This window comes from Glandiceps talaboti, chromosome 20 (genome assembly GCF_964340395.1).
Source record: "Glandiceps talaboti chromosome 20, keGlaTala1.1, whole genome shotgun sequence".
Taxonomy (NCBI): domain Eukaryota; kingdom Metazoa; phylum Hemichordata; class Enteropneusta; family Spengelidae; genus Glandiceps; species Glandiceps talaboti.
The window spans coordinates 12,448,900-12,468,734 of NC_135568.1; the positions used below are offsets into that span (position 1 = coordinate 12,448,900).

General features: G+C 33.2%; 1 protein-coding gene across 2 annotated transcripts in view; it reads right to left on the reverse strand.

The window, feature by feature from the left end:
• LOC144450860 (MPN domain-containing protein-like) overlaps positions 1-19,661 on the reverse strand; it is a 33,878-nt gene extending 14,217 nt beyond the window's left edge. For both annotated transcript variants that reach the window (XM_078141603.1, XM_078141604.1), the window contains exon 1: positions 19,556-19,661. In XM_078141603.1, the coding sequence (XP_077997729.1) occupies positions 19,556-19,559 (4 nt within the window). In that variant the 5' untranslated portion in view covers positions 19,560-19,661. The remainder of the gene's footprint in view (positions 1-19,555) is intronic.
• Positions 19,662-19,835: the final 174 nt, after the last annotated feature.

A 19,835-nucleotide genomic window follows, 5' to 3' on the forward strand; every position in this document is an offset into this window, starting at 1 on the left:
CATACAGTCTTTAAAAAAAATGTTTGTTATACATAAACGGAGACAGTTTACATATTTATAAGTCAAAGGATATAACCTTGATATATAGCTGTTTTTATTTGATAAATGCCAAAGATTAGTTTTGACACAAATACCATGGGATACATTAAATATAGATTTGTAGATAGTATAGAATATAAATGCTGGTCATGTTGTTGTCTGTTTATCATAACCATGTAGTTGTATCTCCATGGAATTCAATACAAGTATAGGTATGCATATTTATGAGTTGCCTGTCAGGAACTGTCTCAATGAGATGAACAGGGCAATCTTTGTCAGTGTTTTTCTTAAGGGTGGTAAGTAGGTAAAACTTACATGAGTTTCCCAGTCATTTTATCGAGGGTTCCCCACCAAAATAATATTACAATGTATGGGAACTATGTCAGTTCTACCAAATTTAACCCTGTCTGTTAGGCCTAATAAAAAAGAGGTGTTGTTCTGGTTACCTGACCCCACCTAGTTTTTCTGGCCGACCCTAAACTTTTTTTACATATTCAAGAAAAAATAAATAAAATCACGAAATCTCAAAAGAAATAATGGCTGCGGACACTGATATCAACTTAAAAAGACAATATAAATTTGTTCTTCCAATCTGTAATGGCTGTACATCTGATGGGAAGAAACCAATAACACAGAGACCATATGGAAGACAACGAAAAACATAACTACATATATAAGACATTCACATATGACAAAAAAAAAATAAAAAAATAAAAAAAGAATCTACCTACCCCACCTATTCTAAAATTGAATGTAATTGGAACCACACAATTTTTTTTCACATCTTACCAGGGTTCTCACACCTTAGCAAAAATACTGTTTGTGGTATACTCATTTTCTTTGTATTGTAAATCTTATTGTGTTTTGATTAAGTTTTAGTATGTCTTTTCATGGTGTATATTTTTTACTTTCGAATAGTTGGAAGATTGGCCTTTTTGGCTAAAATCATTTTGAATACCATTGTTGCCATGGAGTTGAATATCTCATGAAGAGCAGTTCCATTTATTTGGCCAAGTTTTAAAAAATCCATTACTGGAATTTATTTCCTCTCCCTGTTATTTTACTATAGTTATAAAAATCTACCATGAAATAAATTTATTTTCATGGGCAGTCAATTTTCATATAACTTCTTTCAATATAACTAAAAAAAATTTACGCTAAGAAATTTATGCCCAAAAATTTGTGCTGAAATGGAATCCTGACATTTATGCAGTTATTTAATAGTCAGTTATTTTGATTTCAATATGGAAAAACCATCAGTAGAACTAGTTTTGTGACATTTTGTGATTGATATTTCCAGTTCAGATCATAAATTTCGTCAAATCTGGTTTGACCTTCATACTGCAAAGTCATAACTTTTCCAACTATACTGCCCTGATCTGTTTAATGTAGACTCTATACATAATGTATATCGTACATCAAGTCATAAATTTTCAGGCATACAATACAAAAATGATAAAACTTCTGAAATCTGATTTAACCTTCGCACTGCAAAGCCATTTAACTGTTCTAACTATATTGCCCTGATCCATATTAATACACATCATATCATAAATTTTCATGCATAAGGTTTCAAAATGAGAAACATCTGAAATCTAGTTTCACACAGTGTAAAGCTGTATAACTTTTCCAACCACACTGCCTTTATCACTATCAGTTTAATACATATACTGTATGGGTTCGAAATTTACTTTAATTTTTTTAGACACGTGGACCACCAGTTTTTTTATTTTGGTGGTCCAAAGCAAAATGTTAGTGGTCCCATTACTTGTAAATCATTCATTACCACTTTTAAACCTACACTAGCTGTAACTGGGCATTATTTTTTCAATCAGATATCCAACAAGTAATATATTTGCTGAAAATTCTTAAAATACCAATAATTAGACTTTCTTGAAATCGTGATTCATTTGGGAAGGAGCTGATTTTTGGGTGCGGACCCAAAAATCAATTTTGATTGAATATACTGCAGTGCACCATACTGGGTGTGCTGCGACACAAATGTGTTTATCGACATGGGATTCAATACAAATGTACATCTCATGGTGAACAATATTATGAGTAAACTGTTACATCTAACAACATAGTTTTGTAGGTATAGCATAGGTACAGTGTAGATTATAGATTTTCATACATTCTGTACAAAATGATAAACTTCTAAAAATCCAAGTAAACCTTCATACTGCAATTTCATTTAACGTTTCCAACTTTACTGCCCTGATCCTTTTTAATCTGCATTGTGTGAGACAAGCCCACAACATGATAATCACTTTGAAGACATAAATCAACGATATTTGATAGCCAGGCCTCAATTGATAATGATGTGCACACTAACCCTGAGGGATAGTTTGCCATTATACATACAAAAGCTACATACACTCATAAGCTATATTTCATGTGTTCTATTTGATGGACTTCAATACACCATCATCCCTCAGGCTTTGTTTCAGGATAGTGAAGACTTTAATAGGAGGCTATGATGTTGATATACATATACTCCAGGAGAACTAGATAAATAGTGAAGCTTTCATTTCAATAAATTAGTTGGCCTATTAAAGCAGTGAGTGAATACTTGCTAAAGATACATGTATGCTTGTCAATATTTAAAATCAAATTAGTCAAAGTAAATATTATAGCAGAACGCATAATGCATGAGTGCAAGTGAGGCATACTTTGTGTATTTACACTCCTTGCAGTGTTCTCTGCAGTCCTTCTTTTATGGGCGTAATTGAGACACTACTAAAAAATTAGAGAAGATGTGACGAGTAAATCACATATAGAAACAAACCCAAAAAAGCACACACAAAACCCCACCAAACAACAACAAAAAAAAATAAAGGGAGAGTAAAGAACTTCAGAAAGGAGAGAGAGAGAGAGAGAGAGAGAGAGAGAGAGAGAGAGAGAGAGAGAGAGAGAGAGAGAGAGAGAGAGAGAGAGAGAGAGAGAGAGAGAGAGAGAGAGAGAGAGAGAGAGAGAGAGAGAGAGAGAGAGAGAGAGAGAGAGAGAGAGAGAGAGAGAGAGAGAGAGAGAGAGAGAAAACAACTTACACTTCAAATGTTTGTAGTCAAAAGATCTAACCTTCTAACCTTAGTATTAGTATTGGTTGGTTAAAATGTACATACATGTATTGTAAATTCAAAAACTGTTTTGATAAAGTGTTCATGTATCCATGTACTATGCTGTTAATCATCAAAAATCATTATTCAAAGTATAAAATGCTTTCGGAAATATTTTTATTTCACTGGTTATCCCTTTTATGTAGTGTCTACATGGTTTATTAAACATTTCATTATGTTTATTTTTCATAAAATCAAAAAGGCAAGAGACAGTTACAGGCAAATCAAGAAAATGCATTCTTGCATATGGATGGATGGACAGATGGACGGATAAATGGATGGATGGATGGATGGATGAATGGATTGGATTGTATTACAATGTACATGTAGCTGACTGGGATGGTGGTTAATTGGTTGATTGGTCGGTACCGCAGTCAGTGGTTATAATTGGATGGGTGGGTGGATACATGTATGCTTGTATGTTCCTGGTATGTCAGTGTTTTTGCTAAGGGCAGTAAGCAGGTAAAATCTACAGGGAAGGTAGACAGTATGGGAAACAACACAACATTTACCCCTTTTTCCCTTTTTGCTACTGGCGTTTCCCAACCTCAGCAAAAACACTGGTGTGTGAAAAATGTACACACATGTACAAAATGTACATGTAAGTACAAATGTATACACACAATGTACATGTACAAAAATGTAGTTAATATATGTACATGTCCATGCCCATCTATCACTTGTATACAAACTGCATGGCCCACACAGACAGCCACCAATATACCCCCCCCCCCTCCCCACACACATACACAAAACACATCAAAATTTGAACTTACAACGTATGAATTACACTGCACAGTATGAAGTAGAGTGGAATTCAATTTGACATTGAGGTCATACATAGACGCATCCAATCACCCAAGGATTCACTTCTAATTCCACTTAGACATAGAACTTAAGGAAACAGGCCAGGAAACCAGATCAAAGAGCATTGCTATGAATGAATGAGTTCATCCTACCGTACCACTTCTAAGCTCTTAGTCCTAATGAATGATGGAGATATTTATTGAATATTTTAGTCTTTTACTTCCATTATGCTACATTGTGTATGTATCTATGCCAATCACAATTCCAATGCCAATAGTGAATTTCAATGACACAGTTAATGGTATTGGTATTTCTATATATGGGTACATGTTAGACGTCAATTAAGGTAGATTGAAGATGAAAATTGGATGAATTTAACCATGTATATCTAAAAATGATGTATTACTGAATGTGAATGAGAGTGGTAGGGTAAGGGAGCTTTTTGCCAAATTACATTACTAATGATATTGTCATATATATAAACACACTGACACACACACATACACATACATACCTACTCATACACACACACAAATACAATATAATCACACAAACACACGCACGTATGCATGCACGCACATGCATGCACACACACACACACACACACACACACACGCACACACACAGTGACACACACGGATGGGCAGATGCCATTGTATGAAAGATTGGAAAATGAAAATGCTATGGTATAAACAATAAACTTGTAGTTGTACTGATATATTTTTTGGTACATTGTACATGACGATCATGGTATTACTGAATGTGTGTGAGTAATGGTGGTGGTGGGGGAACCATTAAAATTGCCAAATTTGAATTTCAATGGAAAAACTAATACTGGTATTCAATTTATTTATATATCATATATTTATTTTATACTTGTACAAAACTGTATACATGTATATAGACTAAATCCAAAGAATATGACTGTTATAAGTCATTACTCAGAGTTTCACGCTTCCTTAGCAGTCATATATATATAGCATGTATGCTATCTTAGTGTAGAATATGTGCAGCACAATTTCTAAAAGGTTTCTGCATGGTGTTATCAAACGCAGCCAGTGAACAGTAATATGAAACAGGTGGTACGTGTGTTTGTACTGTACAGTACATATGTAGTACACTAGCTGCTGTGCATGTATCATTTACATTGGTACAAATGTATATACATGTTCTATTGGTGGAAAGTGATGCTTCAATTGTACTGTAACTGTAACACTTCCACTTGCTATCACATGCTAGTAAGGTGTTATTGCCAGTTCGCCCACAGCAATGTTTAATACTCAGCGCTGTATGTACATATAGCCCAAGGCTATCCCAGTCAGAAAGGCGTTCTTAAGCTATACTGTTTCTATATTTGTACATGGCTATGATTTCTATGAACTAATTTACATAGCGTAACAAGACTACAGGAGGAGCATAGCAGTATAGATTCTTATTTTCCAAGTACAGTTATACCCTTAGCATGGCTACACCACCACTGATCTGTGACTTTGATAGCTTTCATACTCAATGTACCTGCATTCTGATAGGTCTTGTACTCTAGATCAGTGCTATGGATCAGCGCTATAGACAAGTTAATTATGTACAATGTACTCTGGCATCTACTCTTTCAGAAGCTGAAAACAGCTAGATTCTGAGCCTCATCTGTATTCTTGAGAATTAAACACATGTAGAGGAGCACTATACATCATGTATCTCCAGTCAAGCTGCAGCAGAAAAAAACCCTGTAGGGCTGCTCAAGAGGCCATGTTTGATTCTATAAGGCAAATGTGTGCCCTATAGTTTATTTTTTGTAAGTGTGAACTCTTGCTTGTTGCAAAGTGCACAGTAGTTCATTGGAAAGTTCATTTAACAACCTTTTACACTCCTAGTATTACTAGTACTAAACACCAGAGTTAATACATGCATTTGTTACCATGGCTATTGTTACCATGGTTGTTGTTTCCAAGTAACAACCTGTGGCAAAGCATACATTTATTATAATAGATGTAATGATTTATTTACCAATCATAATAAATAGTATTAGCAATAATCTACAGGACTGATCTATGATAAATAAAGCATCATTCATTGAAAAATGTCATCTTAGTTTCTCAGTTAACACAGTGTTTTTATTTAGGCCTTTTAAAGCAGATAGAGTTCTTGTTAAGGTCTGTACATTGTAAGTACATGTAGATAAAATCTACCTTACATGTGTAGTTCTTCAGCCATTTTACGAGGGTTCCCTACCAGTATTTTTGTTAAGGGTGGTTATCAGTAATCATGACAAACAGAAATAACTATTAAAATTACTATCTGATTAGAATATGACATACTTGTAGGAAGAGTTGTTCAACTCAGAACATAAAAAAAATTAACAATATAAAAAGGAAATAGACGTAAATAAACAAAATCCGGTCGGTTCCTACAGCATCACTTTATTATTTTTTGTAACTTTTTATTCATTATTAATTTTGTCCTCGTTTTTTCGTGATGAAGTCTCCAGTGTGAAGCTGAACTGTTGAAATGAAGCTCTTTTAAATAACACTATAACAGTAGAAGTCATGTCATGTTTTACTTACAAACCCAATTATAATAGCCATCTTTGACAATCGGCCCTTACCATTTTCATTTCCAAAATTTCCACAATTCTAATATTTCAGTAAATTCTGTTGCATTTTGGACAGAAATGATATATTACTTCATAGTTCATACATTTCTATAAAAAGTTTGCTTTATTAAAAAGCAATTACATTATCAAAATGGAATATTTCAATGAAAAAATTTCACGTCTGATCGCCGCATCAACAGTGAATGGGAACTGAGGAATGAACATACATACACATACATGTTCTAAGTATTAGGTATTACAATGGTTTATGTTCGACTGCAACTATTGATGTTAGTGATTAATTTTCAAAACCATACACCTCAGATTTAAAGCCAATCCCCAGAGCGTCACGTTCAATTCAATAATTTCAATACACGTCCAACACTCAGTACTTAAAAATGATTTCTCTGAAAGCTAAAATACATGTATAATCTGTTTAAAGCAAATTTCAACAAATTCTGCTCTCCCTTTTGTGAAATAGTACAAAAGAGCTGTAAATCTACACATGTACAAATATATGTATGTCATTGACAGTGAATGACATATCTTCAATTTTCTGTTATATAATACATCAGTACTTTTATCAGGGTTGGTTGAAAGCATGTGCATTTGCTAAAGTTAATGAAAGGGCCTGGTAATTTTAGTGGCCTGGCTCAGCATGTCAAATTTATCAACAAAAACTGTCATGATTGAAAAAACCCACACAATAATTCAACAATTCATTTTTGTGGGACTTTAAAACTTTACATTTTATAAAATACCACAAAATAGCATATAGTTCTAGATAATCAGGATATAATATTTTCACCTGGCCACACATTATTTTTTTTTTTGTAATTTGCTCGCCATATTTTTCCCCTGACTACTCTTAGCCCATCCATACAATTTATTCAACATCATGACCCCATATTAATTATTCATTGGGAATTCTATTGAATATCTTTACCAATATCCATTAACCAAATTGCAATTAATTAAGATATTTCAGATAGCGATATCAAACTTAACAGACTTCTAGTCAGAAATAATTGCCTCATCATTGTTCACCTTCCATGTTTTTTTTATTAATTCATAAACTGGTCAAAAAATGTGTTATTAATGAAGTACATGTACCATCATACCTTTAAATAACTAATGATACTGTTCAACACAACACAACACAACACAACACAACACAACACAACGCAATACAACACAACACAAGGACCAAATTCCACATTCCGAAAGCCCACTCCTGATCCTTCAGATACAGGGCATCGTTGCAAATATTCCATCAATCTAATACATGTACATTCATTTTTTTTATTTGTATGTAAATATACATGAAACATGTACAAAATGTTCATTGTACATTGTATATATATCAATTTAAGTTTGTTCTGAGAAGCTGATACAAAATTAGCAAAATAATGAAATAAAGACATCTTCAAGTACAGTTCAAGTTCATTTCACTTTTCACTCTCCTTCAGAATACTATCATCCCTTTTGCAATAATCTGAAACATTTCTATATTATTCCACGATATTTTTCATTTGGCCAATGAAAATATGAGTGACTTAAGGGGCCTTGTCACCATGAGTCGCTAGACAAACACTATAAGTCATGAGTATTTTCTGGCTGAATGAAGAAAAATATTGGGGAATAATATAATTACTCCTGTATACAATGTACCTTTTCAAGCATAATTCATGCAAAACCGGGGGAAATAATCATGTGTTAGAACGTTTTGACACATACATGTATTTTGAACACCACAGAACCAGTGGGTTGCCATGACATAGAATGACCAGGGTATATAACCCATATTTGTTGTTCAAAGACAATATCTTGGCTTGTGCACAGTATAATAGCACATGTACATGTACACTATGAAGTATAAACTCGACTTTTAAAAGTCATGGCGTCTATATTAAAGCTGTACTACCACATACCAGTAAAGAATTAAACTGCATTAGTGGAGTAACAGATGAGATGGTTACATAACAGGATAAGTCCAGAATTAAGACATCCAAAATACAATACATGTTTCTACATACTTGTGTAAAAGCTTGGCACAATAAAACCCAGGCAAGTGAAACGGAATGACCCTGCTGCCTTTTTTAGAATTCATGTCTGGTTTATCAGGTTTGAAATACAGTACACATGAAGTATGTATATTGGTCATCTAACAAAAACATAGGATATTCTAAAATCATGTATAAAACACCTTATTTTGAAGGAACCTAGTATTTATCATGTAGACAAACAAACAAAACTACTAGTATATCACATTGACAAACATGACAGGTACATGTATGAAGATAAGGTACTTATAAAGTCATATCAATATGCAACAAAAATGGCTACATTTTCGCTATTTCATAAATATTGTAAACCTAGATATTTTAACCACTAAAAACTGTTATGATTTTAAAGTCTTCAACTCTTCTCAAAGACTAATTTTTTAAAACTAATTACCAGACTGGTACATTGTGTTCATGTACAAGTAAAGGCATTTTAGTCACTACATGTACTTATTTTTACTAATTCCCAGTCTGGCTATGTACAGTCACTACTTATTTTTGAATTTTTGTTTTCCTGCAAAATAAGCGAAAAAAAAGCCTTTAGCACAAAAGTCAAAATTTACAGTAGTTCTATTGGAGAATACCATTTTACTCACTTTAGCGTATTAAAATGAGTATTTACGTTATGCTTCAGGTTTGAGAATATACTCCAGTCCCTCGACAAAGGAAAGTTCCAAAACCTAGTACAAGTTGAAAATCGTGTATATTTTATACCGTTATTTTGGTGGAACCATAGACATTTGAGAGATGCAATGTATAGTGGAACCCTAGTATTATGCCTGGAGGACTTTCAGGGCAGATTTGACTTGCTTTAGTTCCTGTAACAAAAACACTAATAGTTAAGTAAGAGTATAATAAGTATGGCGACCCAGACTCTTTTATTGTATATAGTCACTCACCTTGGGGAACATATTTTATTTTTTCCAAACACTTAAGTTATTTTTCACAAATTAGCATATGAAAGCCACCCCTTTGTAATTCTCAAGATAAATGTATGTGTTTGCCATTCAGAAGTTTGTATTTAGAAAACACCCAGTCTTCCATTGCTCCATGGTGCATGGTGACCCATTTTGAATTGACAGGTACTAGTACTCAAGTATTTTTTTTCCTTTTTATCACAAGTTTCAGGGCTCAAAAATGATTTTTTTTTCATTAGTACTAGTAGTCCCAGTGGGCTACCACTCTAAAATTAGTAGCCAACGGACTAGTAGTCCAATATTTGTAAACTGGAAAACGGAGGACTCCATAAGCATGGAAATACAGTATGTACACATATTAGTATTGAAATGTCTTTATGTCTAAGATCTTCTGTTTTCTAAATCATTACACAATTAGTGGTAGCCCACATGGGCTACCAGCTGCAAACTATAGTAGCCCCATGACACGAATTGGTAGTCTGTGGATCAAGAACTACCATTAATTTGGAGCCGAGTTTGATGGAATAAACACTTCAAATCTCCAGGTGTTCACGATCAGTCTTCCATCACGCCATCACTTTGGTCCTACATTTGTAATTAACCTTTTCAAATGATATTTTTCATTTCCTGATTTCTAATACTGAAGAACAGTCTTACAAGTTTCTTTATGTAATCCAAGTATACACCAGATAATTCATATTTGTGTTTCCAATTAGTAAAGTGGATAAAATCTACTTTTAATGTGGGGGTACAGTCTAAACATAAACATTTTTTCTGCAAATACTAATTGTTTCATATACATGTAACAAGAAGTGTTTTCATTATTCTACTTACATCAGATCATATTTTATGCAAATGCTGGACTATACACTTTTTTACATAATTTTAATTTCTCTAATATTGTTGTTTATTTTTTTTTTTTAAATTTAACTTTGACGAAAGTCAGGTAGTCAACACAGATGACAAACACCTATAAACGTGGACCCCAAAACAAATATACATAGAAATAAAAGACAAACTTAAAAACTGTCTGCGCTTCTATATTTTTACACAAACAAGACATTCTTCTAGTTGATTTAATTCTTTCATTGTGTATTTGAAACGTTTGTTTTGTCCACCAAGATGCCTTGAAGCACCCAATTTAAACTGTCCTTTGTTCCTTTTCAAGTGTCTATAGATATTTTCAACCAGGGTCTCTCATCTTTACAGTCTGGACTATTGTAGCCTAGAGTATAAAGTCGTATGGGTATTTTGACAATGGTCTCCCCTTCCTTAGCATTTCCTTCATGTTATTTATTTCAATGAAGCTTTAGCCAAAATGACAGTGCAAATTATATTATTAGTATGAAATAAAAATGTCTGTGCAAATTCTTCCTGGGTTTAAACTTGCACTTTGAGATGATGCCAATAGTGTCACCATTTGATTTCTGCACTAAAAAGATCTCTAGCCTTGTTATTCAAAGATTACTAAAGCTCAAGAATGGTAGAACACTTTTGAAGCACAGTAGAAACCTAGCAAGCATGGCGGCCTAGATGGAAAAGATGGTGTTGGCACCGTGCTTTCTCTATAGTGGGGAGCACTCTGATCACTTCACTATTGGATGATTTTGACTGACTCGTGTGGATGAGGGAATCTGTAGAAATCACCATTCAGATATCATTATCTGTACACATGTACATGTTGTTACAAAATGTATATTAGGCTAGTACTAGTAGTAGTAGTAAGTACCAGTGTGCCTTCTAATGATACCCAAATTTTGTTGTTGTGAGTCAAAATGGTAAAAACTGGCATTTCTTGTGAGTCAGCACATACATGTAGCAAGATATAGAAGAACACCAAATTTGGTGTGTCACTCGAAATTGTGCGCATCAGAGGCACATCAAATTAGCTTAGAGGGCACACTGGTTACCACATAGTAAGAGATAGGGGAACACCAAATGTTGGTGCATCACTAGATATTGTGTGTGTCATTGGCCTGTCAAATTGGCTTAGATGGCACACTGGTAAAGTACATGTACATACATGATACAGTATATACTCTTCTCTGTGAAACTACTTGAAATGTAGTTTACAATGCAAAACTTCAATCCAATTATATACCTACTGATATCATCTACATCCTTGTATACAAAATGTTCACTACTTCATGTACAAATGTACATGTACACTGTATATAAGTGTATGTATATTGCCAATTTCCAAACTCTGTCAGCTGTGACAACACTGGATGATTAGTCATCAACTGAAATTCAAATACACTGTATTTTCATTTGCAACCAAAACTGAATTATTTCATGCAGCCCCCAGAGATTGAGAGACAAGGAAACCTGTACCTACATGCAGTACTTGTTTTGCGTTTTCCATTGAGTTTTTTTAATCACAAATGCATACTAGTGATAAAGGGACTGTCATCTCATATCAATACATGAATATGTGGACTACATGTAGAGTGTTGTAAAAACTGATAGCTGAGTTGACATCGAAATTCAAATATACCGTACATTTTTACTTGCAAATAAAAGTACATTATCATTTTATGTTCTGCTTGAGAGAAATGACAAAATATCTACCTAGTATTTATTTAGACTTTTTCATTGTAATCATGAGGCACAATATATCTTAAAAAGACCCTCATCTCATACCATCAAAATTCAAGAATCCAGTCACCACTTTTATTTGCAACTAAAACTATACAACTCCTGCCCGAGATGAGAGATGAGAGCCTGATAAGCAAACTTTACCTTCATATTTATTTAGAGTATTTCATATAAAGATACATGTGATAAAGAACTCTAATCTCATATGAATACAATGTATGTAGAGTAGACCGTTAAACTCTAAAAGATCAGTGGTCATCAAAATTCAAGTGTAGTCTTGACATTTATTTATTTCCAACTATTAAAGTACACTATCATTGGTGGGTGTCCAACCAACCAACCAACCAACTCCCCCACCCCAGCACCATCACACCCCACCACCACCACCACCACACCCCGAGATAACATTGTACCTAATATTCATTAAGTTTTTCATTTCAACCACTATATATACATATATATATGTGATACAGAACTCTCATCTCATATCAATATATGACAGGACCATTACATGTAATGTGATATGACAGATGAGTTGTCATCACAATTCACACACTACAACGGTATATTTTTTATTTGCAACTAAAACTACATTATTATCATTATTATTCAACCCCCCCACCCACCCCCCACCCCCGATAAAGAGATGTAAAACCTATCTAATGTTTATTGAGAGTTTTCATTTTAGTCACAGGATACATGTAATAAAGAACTCTCATCCGACATCTAATATCAATACTTGGATTGGAGAGATCAGTCACCATCAAAATTCAAGTGTATACTTAACATTTGTATTTCCAACTAAAACTATGTTTATAAATTCCAAATCCCTTCTCCACTGAACTACAAAAAAAAAGCTGAGAAACTTGTAGTAACTAATATTTATTTTGAGTTTTTTGTTTTACAGTGGCCGTATGGATTAGGATTTGGTATTTATTTTGTGTTTTTAATTTATAAAACGATATCATGGATTCCCACTTATAAAATCAATGTGAAACAACATTGACCAAGTCTGTGTTTGTAACTCAATAAATTGCAAAAGCATAATGAATATGTATGATTGTTATTGTAACAAAAGAGATGAAATAACAAACTTTTTACATATTTTTTAGCTTTTTTGCTCTGTATTGAGTTACAAACACAAACTTTTGTCAATGTTGTTTCACATTGATTTTTCAAGAAAAAAGCCATGATAAAATAGTTTTATAAATTAAAAATGCAAAATAAATACCAAATCCTAATCCATACGACCACTTTAATTACAAGATATGTGATAAACAACTCTCATCTCGTCATATCACTGGAAATATACATTTTGTATTATAGCTATAAAACTAAAAGATTACTCATTCAAATTCAAGGACACAGTCATTTTTTATTTGCTACTAAAACTACAGTATTCTCCAACCCCCACCTCCGAGATACCTATAAATATAAGAAAACATTCACCTAGTATTTATTTAGAGTTTTTCATTTTAACTTCAATATACATGTGATAAAGAACTCTCCTCTTGTATCACTTGAACAACAACACTGGAAGCTAAGTTGCCATCAAAAATACAAGCACACAGTGAATTTTTACTTACCACTATAAAAGCTACATAATTCATTATCCCCCCCCCCCTGAGATAAAGACATACAAAAACATTCACTTAGTATTTATTTAGAGTTTTTCATTTTACAACTATAACTGCAAGATACATGTGATAAAGAACTCTCATCTCATTTCAATAAGTGTACTAGACACGTCTACACCATAATGGTTTTAGTAAAGTGATCGTTACAATCTAATGGTTACTGCTGTTCAAGGAACAGAATATTGATTGGATTGTACTGCTCAAATCTTCCAAATCAGAGAAAGGGGAATCTGGTTAAATACAAGTGCATAGTGTACTGTTCAAAACTTCAAAGTCAGAGAAGGGGGAAATCTGGTTATGTGCAATGTTTCCAATAAGTTTTATATTATGGTTATGATCAGTTTTATCCTTTTACTTTACATGTGTTAGTCAATTTGTGAATATTAGTGAATCTAGTACAAACCTGATTATTTATTTGTCAACATACTATAAATTTGTTGTTGTTGTTGTTGTTGTTGTTGTTGTTGTTGTTGTTTCTATGGTTAATCCAGTGTTCTGTTAAGGGCAGTTGTCTGGCAGAGAAATGAAAAAAATTCGGCCCGGACAAAAGAATGACTCTACATGTATTTAATCCTTATGGTTTCACTGATTAGATAGCACAAATGCAAGAACCTGGGATTCAATCATGGGCCTTTAAGGTAGTCATTATATATAAATATAGTAGACAGGACAACACTATTCATGGAGAAATGTAACCATTTTCTCCAAAATTAAATCACATCTTTTTTCACCATGATCTGCCAAAATGTTGATTGTTTAATTTTAATATATCATTCCAGTTTTCTCAATAATATCATTCCACTTTGTCATGGATGGTAAAATATAACATGTCAACAACAGCAAAAATACTTTTTTCGCTAACAAAAAGTCCCAAAAATGTATTATCTTATTAAATAAAAAGACCATCCACTGAAATCATTCTTGCAACCCACAATATACTACAAGTTTGGAATTTCTGGAAAGAAAAGAACCAGTGTGCCCTTTAAGCCAATTTGACACACCACTGACACACAATAACTCGTGATGCACCAAAAATTTGGTGTTCTCCTATCTCTTACTATATAATGACTCACAAGAAATCCAGGAGTTGATCATTTTGACTCGCAACAACAACAACCTCTTTCACTAGCGGATACACTGAATAGCCTTGTGGTTTTACAACAATGATTATTGTAATACACATGATGTCTTCTAATAATGTACACATATCAATATTACTACGGTAACAGTATGTAAACCCTAAAACATACATTACACATCACATGTTTATAGTAATCCATCTTTACAAAACCACCAAAGCATGTCGACATTTGTTTTACTTTCCATTGTATCTACACGCACAATGTACAACTTAAATATTGTAACATCACTTTACATTTTTTTTCACCATATCCATCTTACAGATCAAAACTACAACATGTATAAATTACCTATACATTTTCTTCATTAAGTCATTATTTAGTGTTAGAATTTTATATGTGACAGTGTTTTTCTGAATTTTGTTTTGTTTGTATGAGTTTTTATATATTAATGATTTTACTGATGCGATGATGCTCTGTTAACAGGGTGAAGGCTAGTCAGAACATTTGGAAACCCTCTGAGTTGAGTTTTGACATCAACTTAAAAAGACAATATAAAACTATTCTTCCAATCTGTAATAGCTGTACAGCTGATAGGAAGAAATAAACAACATACATAGAAAACAATGGAAAACCTGAACTAGACACTCACACATGAAAAAAATATATAATAAAATAAAAAATCTACCTACCCCACCTATTTTAAATGTAATCGGAACCACACATTTTTTTTAAGCCTTAATTTTTTTTACACGTACTAACCATAGTGATACCAACCTACATGTACATGCATGTCAACACTCAAAATATGCGAGTTTCACTATCTTCAAATTAAACATTTTCACACTTCTCCCCATCATTCATTTATGATTACTTGATGACAACAGTCTATCTCATCAAACTATAACTTAACAAATATTTCAGATGAGACTGGGTGTTTTCAGGGAGGACAATCTGAGATAAAAAAGTGCCAAGGTAAATTTATGAATATTTATACACCATGGACGAAAGAGCTGTAATTTCTGCTCCACTCCATGCCATGGTGTGGATAGTTCAATGTGTTCAACTGTTTTAGCACATTTTGACATGAGGTTGTTTTGGACAGATCTACCTTATTATAGGGAAACATTTCAGAGTGTCAGGTCATCAAATTTTTTTTTTATATTTTGGTTCAATAGAAAGTTGTTTGGTCTCTTTGACATATTTAAATAAAAAGCTATCAAGTAATCTACAAATATTATCATTGTAAATATTGTATGATCTGATAGGTTATGGCTTTATGCCTAAATTGAATTCACTGTAGCTGAAATGCTAAGTCAATAAATTTCCAGTTATTCAAATACTTATCTCTATCAATTCTAGTATTTCTGAACAAGAATACCTGTCAAAGCTTATGAACTAAACAAATTTGTAATGAAAGTAAACAATTTTTAACAAAATTTCTGGCTGTCAAGTCAATAAAATGGTATTTCTACATTACTATGACTGCAAAGAATACCTACAAATACAATTTATAAAAGCTTATACCAATGCAATAAAATAGAAATTGTAATGAAAGTAAACAATTTCTAGAACAATACATTGTATCTACCATAGCACATGTATCACTGTCAAGTCACTAAAATTTAAAAATGGGTTTCTAGCATTGTATTTCTCATTACTGTCAAGTCACTAAAAAAGAGTTTCTAGTATTTCTGCATTACTGTCGTCACTAAAATGGGTTTCTAGTATTTCTGCATAAAAAGAATAGTCTACATTAAAAGCTTTATGTACCAATGAAATAAAATTGAGATCAGATTGAAAGCAAACAGTTTCTAGAACAAGTCTTGCTGTCAAGTCACTAAAAACGGGTTTCTAGTATTTCTGTATTACTGTCACCGAAAAGAATACCTACAATATAAAAGTTTATACCAACTGAGCAAAATTGTAATGAAAATAAACAATTTCTAGCACAAGTATTGCTGTCAAGTCACTATCTAGTCAAATTTCTAGTATTTCTGCATTTATGTCACTGAAAAGAAATACCTACATTAACAGCTAAACCAACTAAACAAAATTGAAATTGCAAAGAGAAATCACATTTCCTAAATTCTAATCAAGATACCCGGTAATTTGTCATTCAAAAGTTAACATGTTATGAGTGATTGAATCATTCGCTGTATTGTCCTAAAGTATTTCAGCTTTCAATGAATGACCACAATTCAATGAAAAGTCATGATGATGTGTAGTCAATTTACTAGGGATTATTTATAATATCTATAATCAGAGATTACATTTTAAAGTTCAGTGGCCGTATGTCCGCTTCGTCAAGTATCATCCGAGACGTCAAATCTCAAGATCTCCCTGACGTATGTATGTGTGAATTCCTAGGACAACTGACATTCTGTTGTATGGCAACAGTAAGTGTAAATTTTATCTATCCAACCATCAAAATTTTGACAAAGATTTATTATGTACTTTTTAACATGAAAAAACACACTTCTCACTGACTACAATGTACATGCACTATACATGATAGCATGGGTACCAAATTCTTGTACTTTCTGAGTGGCCTCTTGATATAAGTTTCACAAAAATCATACTCAAAAATACATTCACAAGAACCCAAGATTCTCCCACCCTTGTCTCTAAAAAAAGGGAAAGGTGTCACTTGCAGTCGGCTATATCACAATCAAGCGTACACAACCAACACCAACACTGTTACGGTCACATAGTAAAAATGTGAAATTTAACATTTCCCAAACAATAATGTAAGTTGCATAATTCCAGGTTAACCGGCAAAATAAGTATGTAGACAGTAAGATAAGTTGTGTTGTTCAGCCCTACCAGGCTTCTTAACCATGAGTGCAGGCTGACCATATCATGAATGTCTATACATGTATCTTACACTACAGACTATTGTAGTATGCTATCCAAGTCATTTTCAAGTTTCACTTTACACACAACAATTTCTTATGATCCACAAAAAAAATTGATGTTCTTTATTCTCTACAATGTGACTCACATTTTATCATTTTGAATCACAATAAAAAAGTTTGTCCTTTAGTAGAGAGTACATTAGTCACAAATTTTTCAGCCCCCTTGAATGTAAAAAGTTGTCAAGTGAACACTGCACTGTAACATTCCAATGTACCTACATGTATGGTGTTAGCCAACAGTGACACTAGTAAGTAGTATGCTAGCTTAGATTGTTATTCAGTAAGGTTTGGTGTTTTTAATCTAAAATATAATGTCCAGACCCGAAATAGTTTCAATATGTCAATATGCTAGTAAATTATATCATTGTTTGCTTTATATTATAACTAGATCAGTTGAAGATAACACATAAACGTGAGTACAAAAAAAATAGACATACAGAACTATATTTAACAGCACAAAAAATGCCAAAAACTTACACCTATTGGTGAGAGTTCTTTCATTATGTTCACTTGCTCCTCCCATAAAAGGGTTTAGGCATAGATTTGAAATGTTTCACTCAAAAAATATATATATTGGGGATGATAGTTATAAAAATAAACGTTTTCCCAGCTACGCTCAAAAAAATATATTGGGGATGATGGTTAAAAAAATAAATGTTTCCCAGCTACATTGTGATCATCAATTTTGCAGGTGTAGATATTCCTTGACAGTTTTATTACCAGTAGTGAAACTATTAATTTCATTTCTTTTCTATCTTTATTTTATGATTTATTGGTAAATATAAAATTTTGTTTGAAATTAAAAAACAAAAACATTAGACTAGGTTAGACTAGGCTAGGCAAGAGAAGTTACAAACATTATAAAATTAATGTTACATTCATTTTTTTCTTCAGTGCATTTTGATTATCTTTGCAAGAGGTCATTTTAGTTCTGTCCATTATTTTCGTAAATGGCAAACTAATAAAATACAATGACAGCTTTCTTTTAGGGAAAATGATAGGATTTTATGAGTAATATGCAATACTAGATGCCTTGGGGGTTCAAAATATATCAACATCAAACACAGCTAGAAATGTGACAGATGGGCTACAAAAATATTTGCATTTTGGAAAGACACAGGCAATGCATTTCCATTTAATACAGCGGCAAGATGGCGACATGAATGAAAATAAGTAATCACACAATGCACAGAGAAGATAGAAAATGACATGTTGTTGTCGCAATAAAAACGTTATCGGCCACAATCAAAACCCAGGTTTGACGACACAATAACCGTCTCCTTGAAATTCTGTAAAAAAGAGTCGAGAACTCTCCCACAGAATCGCACAATGTATTCTAGAGAGCAAAAATATGGTCAAAACAAGTTCAATTCGTTAAAAAGCGACAATTTTGAGTTCATTTATTGCATTTTTTGTCGGAGGGCCGTTCACAGTGACCTACCAAATCGAGGTCACTCACAGTAAGTTTTGGGTCAGTGGACGGCTTCGTCGTTTTGATCGCTTTTCTGTTCGTACTTTAAACAAATCAATCACAGAATGGAATGAAGACAGAGATTAACAAATATAGGTATGGTATTCATGGATAACTAATGAATATTATGTCTAACTGCGTGAGTCATTCGAATCACACAATTTACAAACGCCAATGTACATTGTCTCCATTTATTGAACGGGACACGCGACTTCATGAAAATGTAACTGGGAACGTTGAAGTGCCGGACAAATAATCTTCCCCCAGTGGAACAATCTCGCACCGCTAACTAAAATAAATAAAACCAGCATGGTACTTACACATTTGGAAATATCTAAACAACTTCTGTAGTGGACAGGACACCCGAGAACATCAAAAAGTTTACGTAGTCGACCGGTATTGCACGCCGCGTCTTTGTTTTGATAGCCGAGCCTAGAGGAAACCTGGGACTGGAACAAGCTATTATGTGATGGGGAGGTAAGCGCATGGCTTAGAGGTAAAATAAAATGTTCGATTTTTTTGTAATGTTTATCAAAATAAAAGTATAATCGATGCAATTTTGGGGGAGAACTTAATATCTAAGCCATTTAAGCCAATTTC